This window comes from Mobula hypostoma, chromosome 9 (genome assembly GCF_963921235.1).
Source record: "Mobula hypostoma chromosome 9, sMobHyp1.1, whole genome shotgun sequence".
Classification (NCBI taxonomy): domain Eukaryota; kingdom Metazoa; phylum Chordata; class Chondrichthyes; order Myliobatiformes; family Myliobatidae; genus Mobula; species Mobula hypostoma.
The window spans coordinates 21,038,556-21,054,798 of NC_086105.1; the positions used below are offsets into that span (position 1 = coordinate 21,038,556).

Here is a 16,243-nt window from a genome sequence, read left to right on the forward strand (position 1 = left end):
TCTTGGACAGGACAACATCCATACCAGGTTGTGATGCACCCTAGAAGAATACTTTCTACAGTGCGTCTATAAAAATTAGTGAGGGTTTTAGGGGACAGGCCAAATTTCTTTAGTTTTCTCAGGAAGTAAAGGTGCTGGTGGGCCTTCTTGGCAGTGAACTCTGCTTGGTTGGACCAAGTCAGGTCATTTATGATATTGACCCCGAGGAACTTAAAGCTTTTGACCTGTTCCACTTGTGCACTGCTGATGTAATTTGGGTTGTGCGGTCCGCTACTCCTTCTGAAGTCAACAACCAATTCCTTCGTCTTGCTGACATTAAGGGATAGGTTATTGTCTTCGCACCATGCCACCAGGTTCTTAATTTCCTCCCTGTACTCAAACTCATCATTACCCAAGATACGGCCTACAATTGTTGTGTCATCAGCAAACTTATATATTGAGTTTGATGGGAACTTGGCTACACAATCATGGATGTACAGTGAGTACAGCAGGGGGCTGAGTACACAGCCTTGTGGGGAACCGGTGCTCAGAATGATTGTAGAAGAGAGCTTGTCCCCTGTTTTTACAGCCTTGGTCCTGTCTGTGAGGAAGTTGAATATCCAGCTGCAGATCTGAGTGCTAAGGCCCAGGTTCCGGAGCTTAGGAATCAGTTTATTTGGAATGATGGTATTAAAGGCAGAGCTGTAGTCAATGAAAAGGAGCCTTATGTATGCGTCTTTATTCTCCAGGTGTTCTAAGGAGGAATATGGGGCCAGAGAGATGGCATCTGCCGTTGACCTGTTGCTCCGGTAGGTGAATTGCAAAGCATCGAGGTTGACCGGTAGGCTGTGGTTGATGTGTGCCATAACCAATCTCTCAAAGCACTTCATAGCAATTGATATCAGAGCCACAGGTTGACAGTCATTCAGGCATGCCACCTTGCTCTTCTTCGGCACTGGGATAATCGTTGCCTTCTTAAAACACGAGGGGATCTTAGACTGAAGCAAGGAGCAGTTGAAGATGTCAGCAAACACTCCAGCTAGCTCGCTTGGACAGAACTGAAGAACCTGTCTTGGGACACCATCTGGGCCCATCGCCTTCCTTGGACTTATCTTCAGGAAGGCCCTTCTAACGTCCTCCTCGGTGATGATGAATCTCGATGCCACCAGGTCCCGGTTCACTTGGAGGGAGTGGTACACTCCTCTTTTGTTCGAATCTTGTGTAGAATATGTTCTGTTCGTCAGGAAGAGAAGCGCCACAGTTATTGATATTCCCAGCCTTTTCTTTGTGACCAGTGATCTCACTTAGACCCTGCCATAGTCTACTGGCATCCCTTTGGTTAGCCTGGGCTTCCAACTTGGCTCGATATTGCCTCTTGATGCCCTTAATGGCTTTCCGGAGTTCACGCCTGGATTCTGTGTAGCGCCTGATATCCCCGGACCTAAAAGCTGCAGCTCTAGCCTTTAAAAGGGATTTGACCTCATAATTCATTCAAGGTTTCCGGTTAGGGAATACTCGGGTCGTCTTGCGAGACACACAGTCCTCCGTGCATTTCCAAATAAAGTCCGTGACAGCTGAGGCTTACTCATCGAGGTTAGCTGCCGAGTCCTCGAATACTAACCAGTCCACCGATTCAAAGCAGTCATGGAGGACCTCATCCGTTTCCTCCGTCCAGTGCGACACTACCTTTGACACCGTGACCTCCCGCTTCAGTTTCTGTTTGTAAGCCGGGAGGAGGAGTACGGCCTGATAGTCTGATTTTCCGAAGTGAGGTCGTGGGACGGAACGGTAGGCATCCTTGACTGCTGTGTAGCAGTAGTCAAGTATATTTGGGCCTCTAGTGGGGCCGGAGACACGTTGGTGTAACTTTGGCAGCGCCTTTCTGAGGTTGGCCTGGTTAAAGTCCCCGGCTGTAATGAGCAAAGCCTCCGGATACCTGGTCTCAAGTTCACTGATGTTGGCATACAGTATATTCAGAGCACACTCCACGTCCGCCTGGGGGTGAATGTAGACCGCTGTCAGTATGACTGAGGCAGATAGTAGGGATGGCACTTCACTGACAGGTATTCCAGGTCCGGGCTGCAGGAGCTTGTCAGTGCCACTGTGTCCGAGCACCATCCAGTGTTGATCAGTAGGCAGACACCACCTTCCCTCATCTTGCCCGAAGATGTCGTGCGGTCCATCCGATGGATCGAAAATTCCTCCGGTCGGATGGCACAGTCTGGGGCGGCAGGGGAGAGCTAGGTCTCGGTGAAACAGAATACACAGCAGTTCTGCATCTCCCTGAAGTAGGTGAGTCTCCCTTTAAGATCATCCACCTTGTTCTCTATGGCTTGCACATTAGCTAGTAGGATGGTGGGCATAGGGACCCTGAAGCCCCTCAGCTTCAATCTGACCAGTAGCCCAGCTCTTTTCCCACACTTCCTCAGTAAGTAGTACATCTTTCCAGGTCTCCATTGATGCAGTGTGTTGTTGTCAGCTCTTTGATGTTGGTGGATGCGTCCCGCGGGTCGCGTCGTCGTGCGCTCTGGGTCGGGCTGAGTAACGGGGGAGGCTCCGCTGCCACTTCCAGTTGCCGGGGGCCCGGGCTGTTGATTGGGTTGGGCCCCGAAGCCGACACTTAATCCTGGATGGCTGGATCCTTGCTGAAACAAGTCCGTAAGCCGAGTCACGGTTGCGGAGGCCTCCGCTCCAGTCGAGCCTCGGGCTCGATTTCCCAGGTCATCAGTGGAGGCCTCACTTCTGGCAGCTGTGTATGGCCACCAACGGAGACCCTAACCCCGACCCTAATGATACAATATTTGTTGTTTGATTAGAGATAGGGAAAAACTATTTCCTCTTGCAATTGAGTGAGCTTCATAGGTTATTGATTTAAAATAATTGGTCAAACAAACTAAAGGGAATAAGATCAAACATCTTCATATTGAGGGTTGTGAAGATCTGAACTGTAATGCGTGATGGGCGGAATTAGCCACCAACATTAAAAGGTGATTGGATGTACTTGCACCATGATAATTTTCAGGGCATTGAGGATAAAGTTGGGGTGCAGTATAGCTCCAAAACACACAATTAAGTATTTTCATTAATTCCTTAATTGCCTTCAGAAGTTGCTCACTCATTATCAAAGGTTTGCCTGTATGAACCTTTGGTCCTTCAGCTCTTGTGCCTGCCTATTCCCCATGAAAATTATACAGGACCGCTAGACAATGATGCTGGAGAAATAATAATGGGGGATAAGGAAATGGCAGATGAATTAAAAGAGTATTTTGCATCAGTCTTCACTGTGGAAGCCACTAGCAGTGTGCCAGGTGTTGAAGGGTGTGAGGGAAGAGAAGTGAGTGCAGTTACTATTACAAGAGAGAAGGTGCTCAAAAAGCTGAAAGACCTAAGTCATCTGGACCAGATGAACTCAATCCTTGGGTTCTGAAAGAGGTAGCAGCAGAAATTGTGGCATTAGTAATGATCTTTCAAAAATCACTGGATTTGCCAAGGTTCCGGAGGGCTGGAAAATTGCAAATGTCACTCCACTCTTTAAGAAAGCAGGGAAGGAGTAGAAAGGAAATTATAGACCAGGTAGCCTAACCTCAGTGGTTGGGAAGATGTTGGAGTCAGTTGTTAAGGATGAGGTTATGGAGTAGTTGGTGACACTGGACAAGACAGGACACAGCCAACATGGTTTCCTTTGGGGAAGATCTTGCCTGACAAACCTGTCAGAATTCTTTGAGGAGATTACAAGTAGGATAGATAAAGGGGATGCAGTGAATGTTGTATATTTGGATTTCCAAAAGGCTTTTGACAAGGGGCCCCACATGAGGCTGCCTACCAAGTTAAGAGTCCGTGGTATTACAAGAAAGTTATTGGCATGGTTACAGCATTGGTTAATTGGTAGGAGGCAGTGAACAGGAATAAAAGTATCCTTTTCTGGTTGGCTGCCAGTGACTAGTGGTGTTCTGCAGGGGTCAGTGTTGGGACCACTTCTTTTTATGCTGTTTTTCAATGATTTAGATGGTGGAATAGATGGCTTTGTTGCCACATTTGCAGAAGGTACCAAGTTTGCTGGAGGGGTGGGGTAGTATTGAGGAAACAGGAAGGCTGCAGGAGGTCTTAAAACAGATTAGGAGAATGGGGAAGAGAGTGGCAAATGAAATACAATGTTGGAAAATGCATGGTTATGCACTTTGGTAGAAGAAAAATGTGCAGACTATTTTCTAAATGGGGAGAAAATCCATAAATCTGAGATGCAAAGGGGCTTGGGAGTCCTTCTGCAGAACATTCTGAAGGTTAACTTACTGGTAGAGTTGGTGGTGACGAAGGCACATGCCATGTTAGCATTCATTTCAAGAGATCTTGAATATGAGGGCAGGGATGTGATACTGAGGCTTTATAAGGCACTGGTGAGGCCTCACCTTCAGTATTATGAACAGTTTTGGGCTCGTTATCTGAGAAAATATGCGCTGGCATTGGAGAGTTCAGAAGAGGTTCAAAAGGATAATTCTGGGAATAAAGGGATTATCATATGAGTAATGTTTGATGGCTCTGGGCCTGTACTCGCTGGAATTTAGATAGATTAAGGGGGATCTCATTGAAACCTTTTGAATATCAAAAGGCCTAGACAGAGTAGATGTGGAAAGGATGTTTCCCATGGTGGGGGAGTCTAGGACGTGAGGGCGCAGCCTCAGGATAGAGGAGCATCCATTTAAAAGAGATGTGAAGAAATTTCTTTAGCCAGAGGGTGGTGAATTTGTGGAATTTGTTACCACAGGCAGCTGTGAAGGCCAGGTCGTTGGGTGTATTTAAGGCGGAGATTGATAGGATCTTGATTAGTCATGGTATCAAAGATTATGGGGAGAAGGCTAGGGAGTGGGGCTGAAGAGGGTAGAAAAGGATCAGCCATGATTTGAATGGCGGAGCAGATGCGATGGGCCAAATGGCCTAACTCTACTCCTATTTCTTGTGTTCCTTAATGTCTCAAATGGTCACAAATCTCCAAGCCTTATTTGCTCCTCATTCGGGATGGTAGCTAACCCATGAGTCTCCCTGCATTCCTTGAGTGCTCTCTACCCAACCTCGTTTGGGAACCAGGTCAGTTGCAGTCGGCACTCTACTGGACAGTATTTTTCACCTGTTTGCTCATACATTTTCAAACCAAATGTGAATCTGATTTGTTCACCCAGCCCAATTGCCTGTAGTCATGTACACCTGCTGAAACAAGAACGTGGGAATTTACTGTTCACTTTCTAAGGAATTCTCTTGTGCAGGAGCGAGATATAATGGCTAGTTGAGTGGTGTCGCAGCAACAACCTGGCACTCAATGTTAGTAAGACCAAACAGCTGTTCGTGAACTTCAAAAAGTGTAAGACCAAGGAACACACACCAGTCCTCAAAGAGGGATCAGAAGTGGAAAGGGTGAGCAATTTCAGGGTCCTGGGTGTCAAGATCTCTGAGGATCTAACCTGGTCCCAACATATCGATGCAGCTATAAAGAAGGCAAGACAATGGCTATATTTCATTAGCAGTTTGAGGAGATTTGATTGTTACCTAAAACACTTGGAAACTTCTACTGATGTACCATGGACACCATTCAGACAGGCTGCCTCACTGTCTAGTATTGGGGTGGTGGGGGGCAGGACAGGACAGAAAGAAGCTACAGAAAGTTGGTAAATCAGTCAGCTCCAGCTTGGGTATTAGCCTCCATAGCATCCAAGACACCTTCAAGGCGCGGTATCTCAGAAAGTGAGCGTCCATTATTAAGGACCCCCATCACCCAGGACATGCCCTCTTCTCATTTTTACCATCCGGAAGGAGGTACAGAAGCCTGAAGGCACACTCTCAATGATTCAGGAACAGATTCTTCCTGTCTGCCATCTGATTCTTAAATGAACATTGAACCCATGAACACCACCTCACTTTATTTTTAACATTATTTCCGTTTTTGCACTATTTTTAATGTAACTATTTAATATACATATATACTTACTGTGATTGATGTATTTATTTATTTTTCCCTATATTATCATGTTTGGCATTGTACTGCTGCCGCAAAGTTAACAAATTTCACAACATATGCTGGTGATATTAAACCTGATTCTGAAATACTTTTAAAAGTTCTTTCCCTTCTCCCTCATCAACTTTGTAGCCACTGACTCATCTTGAGCAAGTTTATGCACTGACATAATATTATTTAAAAAGCTGGTCTTGGACTTGCTTATTTTTCTTGTTAATCAAAAACCCCACCTAGTTACTAAGCAACTGAATCCTGAATATTTTTCTTATAAACTCAACTGCTCAGACACTTAACCTTTAAAGATAATTTTAAGTCATTGGGCTGTGACAGTATTTTGAGCTCTGGAATAACGGATGGCAATCCTTTAATGATAAGACCAAAGGAAAATGGTAATTAAAAAGGATTTTGGAGAGGACAATCATCGTATCAATGAAAGTTTCCAATAGAGTTAATCACTGTTTAACATGTATCAACCTGAATATTAAGCAGGGTTAATTATAAACCTGCCTTACATTCCTCCAAATCTAGTAGATTTATTGGAAGACCTTAAAATTGTGAAAGGTTTAACAGTGAGACGGCAGGGTAGCATAGAAGTGAGCACAACTCTTTATAGTACCAGCGATTTAGGTTCAATTCCCACCGCTGCCTGTAAGGAGTTTGTACGTTATCCCTGTGACCAGCTGGGTTTCCTCCAGGTGCTCTGGTTTCCTCCAACAAAGATGAACCGGTAGGCAGCTTAATTGGTCATTGTAAATTGTTCTGTGATTAGGCTAGGATTAGTTCAGGGGATTGCTGGGCGGCGAGGCTCGAAAGTCCGGAAGGGCCAGTTGTTGCATAGCAATAAAGAAAAGATGCACAGCAGCTAGTTTTTCCTATCAGAAATTCAGAACAAGATGATAGTTTGAATTATGGATGGGCCTTTCCAGAGTGAAAAAAAGGATAAACATGGTATTCTGCAGATGCTGGAAACACAGAGCAACACACCCAAAATGATGAAGAAACTCAGCAGATCAGGCAGCATCGACTGAGAGGAATAAATTGTCGATATTTCGGGCTGAGACCCTACTACAGGACTGGAAAGGAAGATTACACATGATTGTCACGGCAATCTGGAATTCTCCCACCCAACGAGATGTGGTAGTCAATTGATACAAACAAATCCACAGCTTATTAATGGTAAAGTTCCTGGGGGAGATGGAGCTGAGGGAGACAAATGAGATTTGACTGCCTTTCTACCAGGTCCTAATTGAATTGCTGCAAATGGTTCAAATGCAGACAATCAGCATATTTTCCTATCTTTTGGTAAATGGGCATGTTTTGCCAGCCAGGGGTGAATGGAACACTTACCACATGAAAAGTCTTTGATATTTGTTGTATAGTGATTACCATCTGGGGTGATTGCACAAATTTCAAGTTAATTCCTTGCACTGTCACTGTACTGCCTCCACTGTAACGAGAGAAATACCAAAAGCTTTCATTGCAACACTCTTAGACAGGAGAACAGGTTAGAAAGAACATGACATTATCTTACCTGCTGAATGACCAAACAGGATAAATATTAATGATTGACGGACTTTCCACATACGTGAAACAATCTTTGAATTCACGGACAGCAGCGTCTATTTTCAAAACTACAGAATACTTCTGCAGGGATTCATGGGCGGGAGTAACGCACTCAATCCTCATCTTGGAAACGCTGGAACGAACAGATTGAGAAAAAACAGCGGGGCGTGAAAGGTTGGCTTTCAGAGTAGGCTCCCTGTGGAGTATAGTGATACCAAAGAAAAACTACAGAATTCCAGCTCCATTTCATTGCCCGCGTTAAGAAAATCATGACTGACCAACATCTTGGGTAAGGCAAGAAAACTCAAAAAGATTAAAAAAAATCTTTCGCTTTTGATGGCTGACTACTGACTTCTGCAGGAAGTTGGCAGAGAAATTGAGAGATAATGGATTTGTCATCAATGAGATGCTTTCCTCAGTGAAATTTTATTTGGATAAGTTACATTCTGCAATGGAACTGGGACTATAATAATAAATGCCCTAATAGAGAGAAAGGGGCCAGAATTTATTCTTCTCTGATACGGTTTTAGGCAAAATGGCTCTATTGATTCCTGGGAATGAGGAGCTTGTCCTGTGAGGAAAGAATGGCTTAATTTATTGGAGATTAGCAGAATGATAGCTATTCTAACTAAATGGGTACCATTTTAGTTCTACTTCCCATTCCCATTAGTCCATGGCCTCTTCTACTGCCACAGTGAGGCCACTTTCAGGCTGGAGGACCAATACATATTCTGTCTGGGCAGCTTCCAACTTCATGATATCAATATTGACTTCTCTAACTTCCGGTGATTTCTTCACCTCTCCCTTCTCTCTTTTTCCATTTCCCATTCTGGTTCCCATCTTACCTCTTCTCTTCTTTTACCTACCCATCACCTCCCTCTAGTGCCCCTCTCTCCCTTTCCCACATGCTCCACTCTCCTCTCCAATCAGATTCTTTCATCTTCAGCCCTTTATCGTTTCCACCTATCACCTCCCAGCTTCTCACTTCATTCCACCTTCCCCTCACCTGGCGTCACCTTCTAGTTTGTACTCCTTCTTGTTCTGGCTTCTTCCCTCTTCCTTGCCAGTCCTGATGAAGGGTCTTGGCCTGAAAATTGTCTTTTCACTCTCCTCACAGGTGCTGACTGACCGGCTGAGTTCCTCCAGCATTGTGTATGTATTGCTCTGGATTTCCAGAATTGGCTGAAACTCTTGTGTTTATCGTCTTCTAACTGAAATATGTAAACTTAAACAGAAGAAAACCTGCAGGTGCTGGAAATCCAAAGCAATGGACATAAAATTCTGGAGGAACTCAGCAGGCCAGGCAGCATCTATGGAAAAGAGTTCTCCCCTTCCTTTCCAGTTCTGATGAAGGGTCTCGGCCTGAAACATCGACTGTTGACTCTTTTCCATGTAAACTTAAAGAGAGGTATCGGCAGGGGAGATGCTGAGCAGTTATTTCCTCAGACAGCTAGATGTGGAACTGGGTGATATTACTGCAGGGTGTCCTCATCTTTTTTTTTTATGCCTTAGACCCCTATCATTAACCGAGAGGTCTGTCGACCCCAGGATGGGAACCCCCGTGTTAGAGGAAGGGATCAGTCCCATGTGACTGAGATGAAGAGGGTTGATTATCTTTGAAATAATTAATTAGAAACATAGAAAACCTACAGCATAATAAAGGCCCTTTGGCCCACAAAGTTGTGCTGAACACGTCCTTACCTTAGAAATTACTAGGGTTACTCATAGCCCTCTATTTTACTAAGCTCCATGTACCTATCCAAAAGTCTCTTAAAAGACCCACCTCAGGCCAGCAGCCCATTCCATGCACTCACCACTCTCTGTGTAAAAAAACTTATCCCTGACACCTCCTCTGTATCTATTCCCAAGCAGCTTAAACCTGTGCCCTCTTGTGGCAGCCATTTCAGCCCTGGGAAAAAGCCTCTGATTATGCACACGATCAATGCCTCAATGGGGCTTGCAAAAGATCAGTTGCTAGTTACGTTTGAGGCTAGGATTGAAAGAATTCTGGTCAAGACAGAGAACTCGGGGACATAGCCTCAAGATTCGGGGGAGTTAATTTAGGATGGAGATGAGGAGGAACTGCTTTTCCCAAGGAGTTGTGAATCTGTGAAATTCTTTGCCAAAGAAGCAGTGGAGGCTACCTCAGTAAATATATTTAAGAGAAGGTTGGATAGATTTTTGCATAATAGGGGAATTAAGGGTATGGGGAAAAGGCGGTAGGTGGAGTTGAGTCCATAGTCAGCCATGATCTTACTGAATGGCGGAGCAGGCTCCATGGGCCAGATGGCCTACTCCTGCTCCTATTTTTTACGTTCTTATGTTCAAGGAATATTGCAATCATGGGACAAAACTCAGGGCCCAGAGTTGGTGTTTCCATATTACTTTATGGTGACAGAGGCACCATAAAGATCAGAGAAAGGCCACTAAGTCTTTGCTGGCTCATGAAACTAAGGCATTTTCCACCAATTTTCTGTATAATCTATTCTCTTCATTTACCAATTAACTCCACTCAGGTTCTATTGCTCATTCACACGAGGCAAATTTAACTGCCATAAAATCTGCCAATTACATCCCTTTGAGATGCTGGAGGAAACTGGAGCACCAGAGGAAACTCTCACAGTGATTGAGAGGATATTTATTTATTTACTGAGATATTGCATAGAATAGGCCCTTCTGGCCTTTTGAGCTGCCTCACCCATCAATCCCTCTAGCCTAATCACGGGACAAATTACAATGACCAATTAACCTACCAAATGGTGTGTCTTTCATCCGTGGGAAGAAACTGGATCACCCAGAGGAAAACCCACGCAGTCATAGGGAGTACATATGAACTCCTTGGAGGCAGCGGCGGGAATGGAAGTCATGTCACTGGTATGGTGAAGCATTGCACTATCCACTATGCCACCGTGCCAGGCTAGGATTGAATCTAAGTCACTGGAAGTCAAGATCAGGGGAGGCAGTGGGATTATGGGATGATCACACTACCTCCATGGTAGTGGGGGTTGGAAAAGCCAATTTGAGAGTCAGGCACAAATAAAATGTGTTGGCCGGGGAGTGGGTGGTTAGTTGCAGATAGGATGGGGCCACAGAGAGTTGGAAGATGGTGGGCTTTGAAGTTGGAGGTTGCTGGAAAATGCAAATGCACACATTGTATTTTCTATAGTATTACAGTATTTACTCAAATGCACACAGTGTATTTTCTACAATATTCACTATGTAACCACTGTTAGCTCATTAGAAGGTATTCACTATGTAGCCATGACTTTTGACCTGTTCACTATTAATTCATGAAGAGAACTAGAATGAAATCAAGTAGAAAGATAACGGTGGCGAGTAAGGTGATGAAATATGGGGCAGTAGGTCAACGCAAGACTAATTAAGAAATAACTGTGGTTAGGGATGAGAAGACATATGGTCTAAAAATGTAAACTAGGACATAGTTAAGTTGGGGAGTAAAACAATAGTGGAAAATCAAGAGCGGATATATTGATGATATGTAATCACAGGCCGACTGGATATGATAAGATAGGAGAGTTGCTATAAAAAATGCTATGTACAAGGTTTGACGGGCAGTCAGCATCTAGCTTTCTGATTGTCTCAGCTTTGAGTTGCAAATTAAAGTTTAAAACGTCTTGAAGGATTTTCTGCGTCTCCTTGTCGTTTGTGAGAAACGAGAAACGACGACAAGGTTCGGCCATGTGTTCAAGAAAACAATGTGCTGAACACTTAATAGCTTTGTGGAGAAGGAGCTTCCGCTGCTGAAGAGGGAAGTGGTTAAATTGGGTGAGGAAGCCCCTCTATTATTGTGGTAGTTACCACCTGGGGGCCACACGAGTGGCAAATGTTCTACTAGATTTAAGAACTAAAAGCATTGGCTATGAACGTAAGATGGAAAAGAGATTGCATGGCCTTTCTCTTAAATGTAATTTTGTATTATAAATATACTTTATTTTGATATAGAAGTGTTTTTATAGTGTCAGGGATTAGGGGAGGGGCGGTGATGGTTGGGCTTAGGAGCCCTTAGTCATCAGCTGTGAAGCTGGGATGGTGAGTTAAAATGGCAGCAAGTACTGTGATACTTGAGGAAAAAATGGGCGTGCCTGGCTCTTTGAAAGCAAATCAGGCAGTCTCAAAAATGTCTCAATATTCAGGTGAAGGCTCAATTTACAGTGAGCCACTTCCCAGAGATATTGGAATTTTGAGCAATTAATAAAATATACTTTGCTCATCCTCCATGTTTCTGGTGGGCTCTGCATTATAGGTTGGATTTGGTGCATGTTTTCAAAGTTCAAAGTACAAAGTACATATATGTCACCATATACAACCATGAGATTCATTTTCTTGTGGGCAGACTCAATAAATCCATAGAGTAATAACCATAGCAGAATCAATGAGAGACCACTCCAACTTAGGCATTCAACCAGTGTGCAAACGAAAACAAAACAGCATAAAAACAAAAAGAAAGTAAAAATAATAACAAATAAATAAACAATAAATATGGAGAACATGAGCTGAGGAGCCCTTGACAGTGAGTCTATAGGCTGCGAGAACATTTCAATGATGGGATGGCGAAGTTATCCCCTTTGGTTCAAGAGCCTGATGGTTGACCGAAAGTGTTTGACAATCATGTTTAGCAGTTGATCAAATTCAATCAGAGAATATGCAAACATGATGTGTTACACAACAGAATTACCAGACCTCTATAAGTAAAAACTGGCAATATCCAAAAAGAGTATATATCAGTAACCAAACAATTTTCAAAGATGGGATTTAAAAACAGAAGCTCAGTTGTGGACTATACACTAACACACAAACAAATGCTATTACTGTAATATAAATTACAGAATACATTGTCATGATTGCACAATCAGCAGCACTGGTGAAGTTCAAGTGTAGGTTTTCTGATGAGCAAATTGACACAGAGAAGTCCTCAACCTTTATATAAAACAATAAACACAAAATACTCTGCAGACGCCGGGGTCAAAGCAACACTCACAACACGCTGGAGGAACTCAGCAGGTCGGGCAGCACCCGTGGAAAAGATCGGTTGACGTCCCGAAGAGTTCCAGCCCGAAACGTCGACCGATCTTTTCCACGGATGCTGCCTGACCTGCTGAGTTCCTCCAGTGTGTTGTGAGTGTTGCTTATATAAAACAATACTGTTTATTTAAACGAAAGGTAAAAGGCTAGATTTTTAAAAATCATCACTTTAACTACTAACACGAGAAAACCTTTCCCAGGGAAAAGGTCATGCAGAATAAACTCTGAGCCAACAGATATAATTGATTACTGAGGACTTCTTCAGGACACTGAAGTGATTTGTAAGTGATGAAAATCTTCAAACTGAAATATTCACCTGTTCTCTTCGCACAGATGTGCTGAGTATTTCTAGCGTTTTCTGTTTTTCATTTTAGATTTCCGGCACTGTTGATTTTTGTAAATTCTTACAGAATGATAAGTATTCACCTCCACTGTCACAATGGCGGGGGCATTGGGAGCAAGGGTGGACCCAAATGCAAGACACATCTTGTGAGGTTACTTCGATTTAGTTTATTGTTCGATACCAGGAGAGCAAGGCAGGAGTAGGAATAGCGAACTGGACAAGGACTCAGGACTACGACTAGGCTGGGGCCAAGGGTCTGGGCTTGGACTCTGAATCGGATCCCAGAACTAGAGGAGACGTGAAGAGGCTAGGGTATGGACTCTGAGCCAGAGACTGGGCAAGGACCCAGTACCTGGGTCTTGCCTCTGGCTCAGACCCCAGAACCAGGCAAGGACATGACATGGGCTAGGGAGAGGAGGAACATGGAAAACAGAGCCTTGGTCTCGGGAGAGCAGGTACATGGAACCATGGACACATATACGGAACACAGAGCCGGGACCCCTCCTTGGGTACAGGACATAGGGCCGGGACTCGCACACAGAACAGAGAGCCGGGACCCCTCCTTGGGTACCGGACATAAGGCCCGGAACTCACACACAGAACAGAGAGCTGGGACCCCTCCTTGGGTACAGGACAGAGGGCCGGGATTCATGACCCACCGCGGGGGAACGGCAAGACAGCCTGACTTACCCCATGGAGGCGAGGACAAGACAAGACATGACCCCTCGCGGGGCAACGGCAAGACGGCCTGACTTATCCAATGGAGGCGAGGACAAGACAAGACAAGACATGACTCCCTGCGGGGCAATGGCAAGACGGCCAGACTTAGCCCACGGAGGCGAGGACAAGACAAGACCAACATGAATGAACACCAGACAGTACCTATCTAGCTCCGGTGATGGAACTAGACCGAAGTGCAGGCGGGGGCTGCAGACGAGGGCTAGAGGCGAGAGGGGCAGAGAAGGGATTCAGACAAGGGGGTTGGACAGGAATCACTGACCGCCAGGGCCAAGACTTGACTAAGACCTGGGAAGCCACCAGGGCCAGAACTTGACTGGGTGCTTGAATGCCACCAGGACCAGGACTTGACTTGGTGCTTGAATGCCATCAGGGCCAGAACTTGACTTAGTGCTTGAATGCCGCCAGGGCCAGAACTTGACTTGGTGCTTGAATGCTGTCGGAGCCAGGACTTGACTTGGAGCCTCCGGGTAGTGGCGAGCTCTCGACTCGGACCGGGAACAGTAGACAGCGGTTCTTGATTCCCTCCGGCGGGTTAACTGACGGACCCACCTCGGTGAGGAAACTTTGCAGGCTCGCTTTGGTGAGGTAACTGGACAGGGTTGCTCCAGTGAGGAGAGGCGAATTACCGGCATTCGCTTTGGCAGAGACTAGGCTTGCTCCGGCCAGATGACATCCGCACGCCGTGACTTTGCAGACGCTCCCGCGCCGAACGGCTGAAAGCCGGAGACTATAAACTACCGGTTCAGCTGAGTGTTAATTGCCTCTAATCACCAAAGCTGAGGGACACAGGGGAACAGGGAATCAACGGTCCGGATCGTAACATAAACAAGGTAAATTTAAAGGGACCCCGATGCGGACCATGACATCCACTTACCATAAGACTATAAGGATCATCTGTGAGAGTTTCCAGCTGGAACAGTAGGTGGAGCTATTGGGTCAGCATCGGGTTTTCCACTTTTATATGTGGTTTCAATGACCACAGACTCGCTATCTGGCAGAACAACTTGTTGTGAAAACTGCTTTGCTCTTCCCAAAATCCCCTGGTCCTCAAATCTGCATTTTTCTTTCAGTCATTTACAGCTCAGCAGGTCACATGAATATATTGTCAGTGAATACAATGTACCGACAGCAATGAAAACAGGAATTGCTTGAAACACTGGTTATAGAGAAGGCATCTTTGGAAGGAGATTCAGAGTTAATGCTTAATGTCAATTGATATAGCATGGATTTCCTGAATAAATTTCAAACTCCACCAACTACAACATTGTGTTTGTGTATTAATTATACCATATTCAAATTTATGCAAATATTAAAAAAATAGGAGGCTAAAAAATTGGATCTTGCGCTCTAAACTTTTTCTTTTGAGAACCACCAAATTTTTTTTTAAAAATGAAGAACATACCTTTTGAGATCACACACTCTTCCTCCGATTAAAACTTCCCTTCTGCTTCCGCTGTCCAAGTACTTTCCCATGATTGTTAGTACGGTTCCTCCTGATTTTGAACCGTGTTGGGGAGAGATGCGAACAATACCTGGATTCTGTTACCCCATCCCAAAGAAAAGGAAGCTGTCAAACTTGGCATCCTTTGTGAGTAAAATTTAAACATTTGTTAACCATACTTTTAAGATGTGCTTGCCTGTATCTGTTCATCAGTCTCTCTACTTTTTAGAAGGTACAGAAATATGAAAGCCTGGACAAGTAGACTTCTTCTCCAGTGCTATCAGACTTCTGAATGAAACTCCTCTTTTACCTCCCTTTCCTGGAGGGGCTGCCATGTTCTCAAACCCTTCACTCTACTCTGTTACGGTCACTTCAGCACTCCTCTTCTGCACCAATTCATTTTGTGCTAGCATACTTTGCACCACGCCGCCCAGCAATCCTTCAATTTAGCCCTAGCCTAATCACGGGACAATTTACAATGACCAATTAACCTAATTAATTATTAAGTTAACCTACCAACCGGTACGTCTTTGGGCTGTGGGAGGAAACTGGAGTACCTGGAGGAAACCCACGCAGGCGCAGGGAGAACATACAAACTCCTGACAGGCAGCGATGGGAGCGGAAGCCAGGTCACCAGAACTGTAAAGCGTTGTGCTAACCACTGTGCTACCATTTTGCACGTGTCATTGTACTATATTGCTGTACTAGTGTTTACTACGTATACTGTTTATTCCGTGCACTTCATGTGAGCAAGGACTCTCGTTACATTCTGGTGTATATGATAATAAGCTAACCTGAAGCTTTTCGTTCTGAAGGCTGATTGTTGTGGTGCGTGGATATTTGCCAGCACTGAGACTCTCAGCCAAGTGACCATTCTGCTCAGCAAGATCTTCAAGTCAGTATCCATCTTGTTACTCAACAGTAAGCATCACGTCCCTGGTCGCTACCATCACTGCATTTGCAGCAGGATATTCTAGATGATGTTCCCCTCTCTAATTCAGTGATGATGAAACTAACTGTAATGGATAAGCCCTTGCTCTGGCCTAGAACAACAAGCTCAGCCTGGAGAGGAAGTATGGCAGGTTCAGGCCTGACTACCGAACCGCAGGGGTACAGAAACTCAAAGCTT

At 44.7% G+C, this 16,243-nt stretch overlaps 1 protein-coding gene across 3 annotated transcripts in view; it reads right to left on the minus strand.

The window, feature by feature from the left end:
* Positions 1-16,243, minus strand: part of met (MET proto-oncogene, receptor tyrosine kinase) — a 159,407-nt gene that overhangs the window by 23,019 nt on the left and 120,145 nt on the right. For all 3 annotated transcript variants that reach the window (XM_063057851.1, XM_063057852.1, XM_063057854.1), the window contains 3 exons: positions 15,076-15,212; positions 7,515-7,679; positions 7,331-7,430 (listed from right to left, as the gene is read on the minus strand). In XM_063057851.1, the coding sequence (XP_062913921.1) occupies positions 7,331-7,430; positions 7,515-7,679; positions 15,076-15,212 (402 nt within the window). The remainder of the gene's footprint in view (positions 1-7,330; positions 7,431-7,514; positions 7,680-15,075; positions 15,213-16,243) is intronic.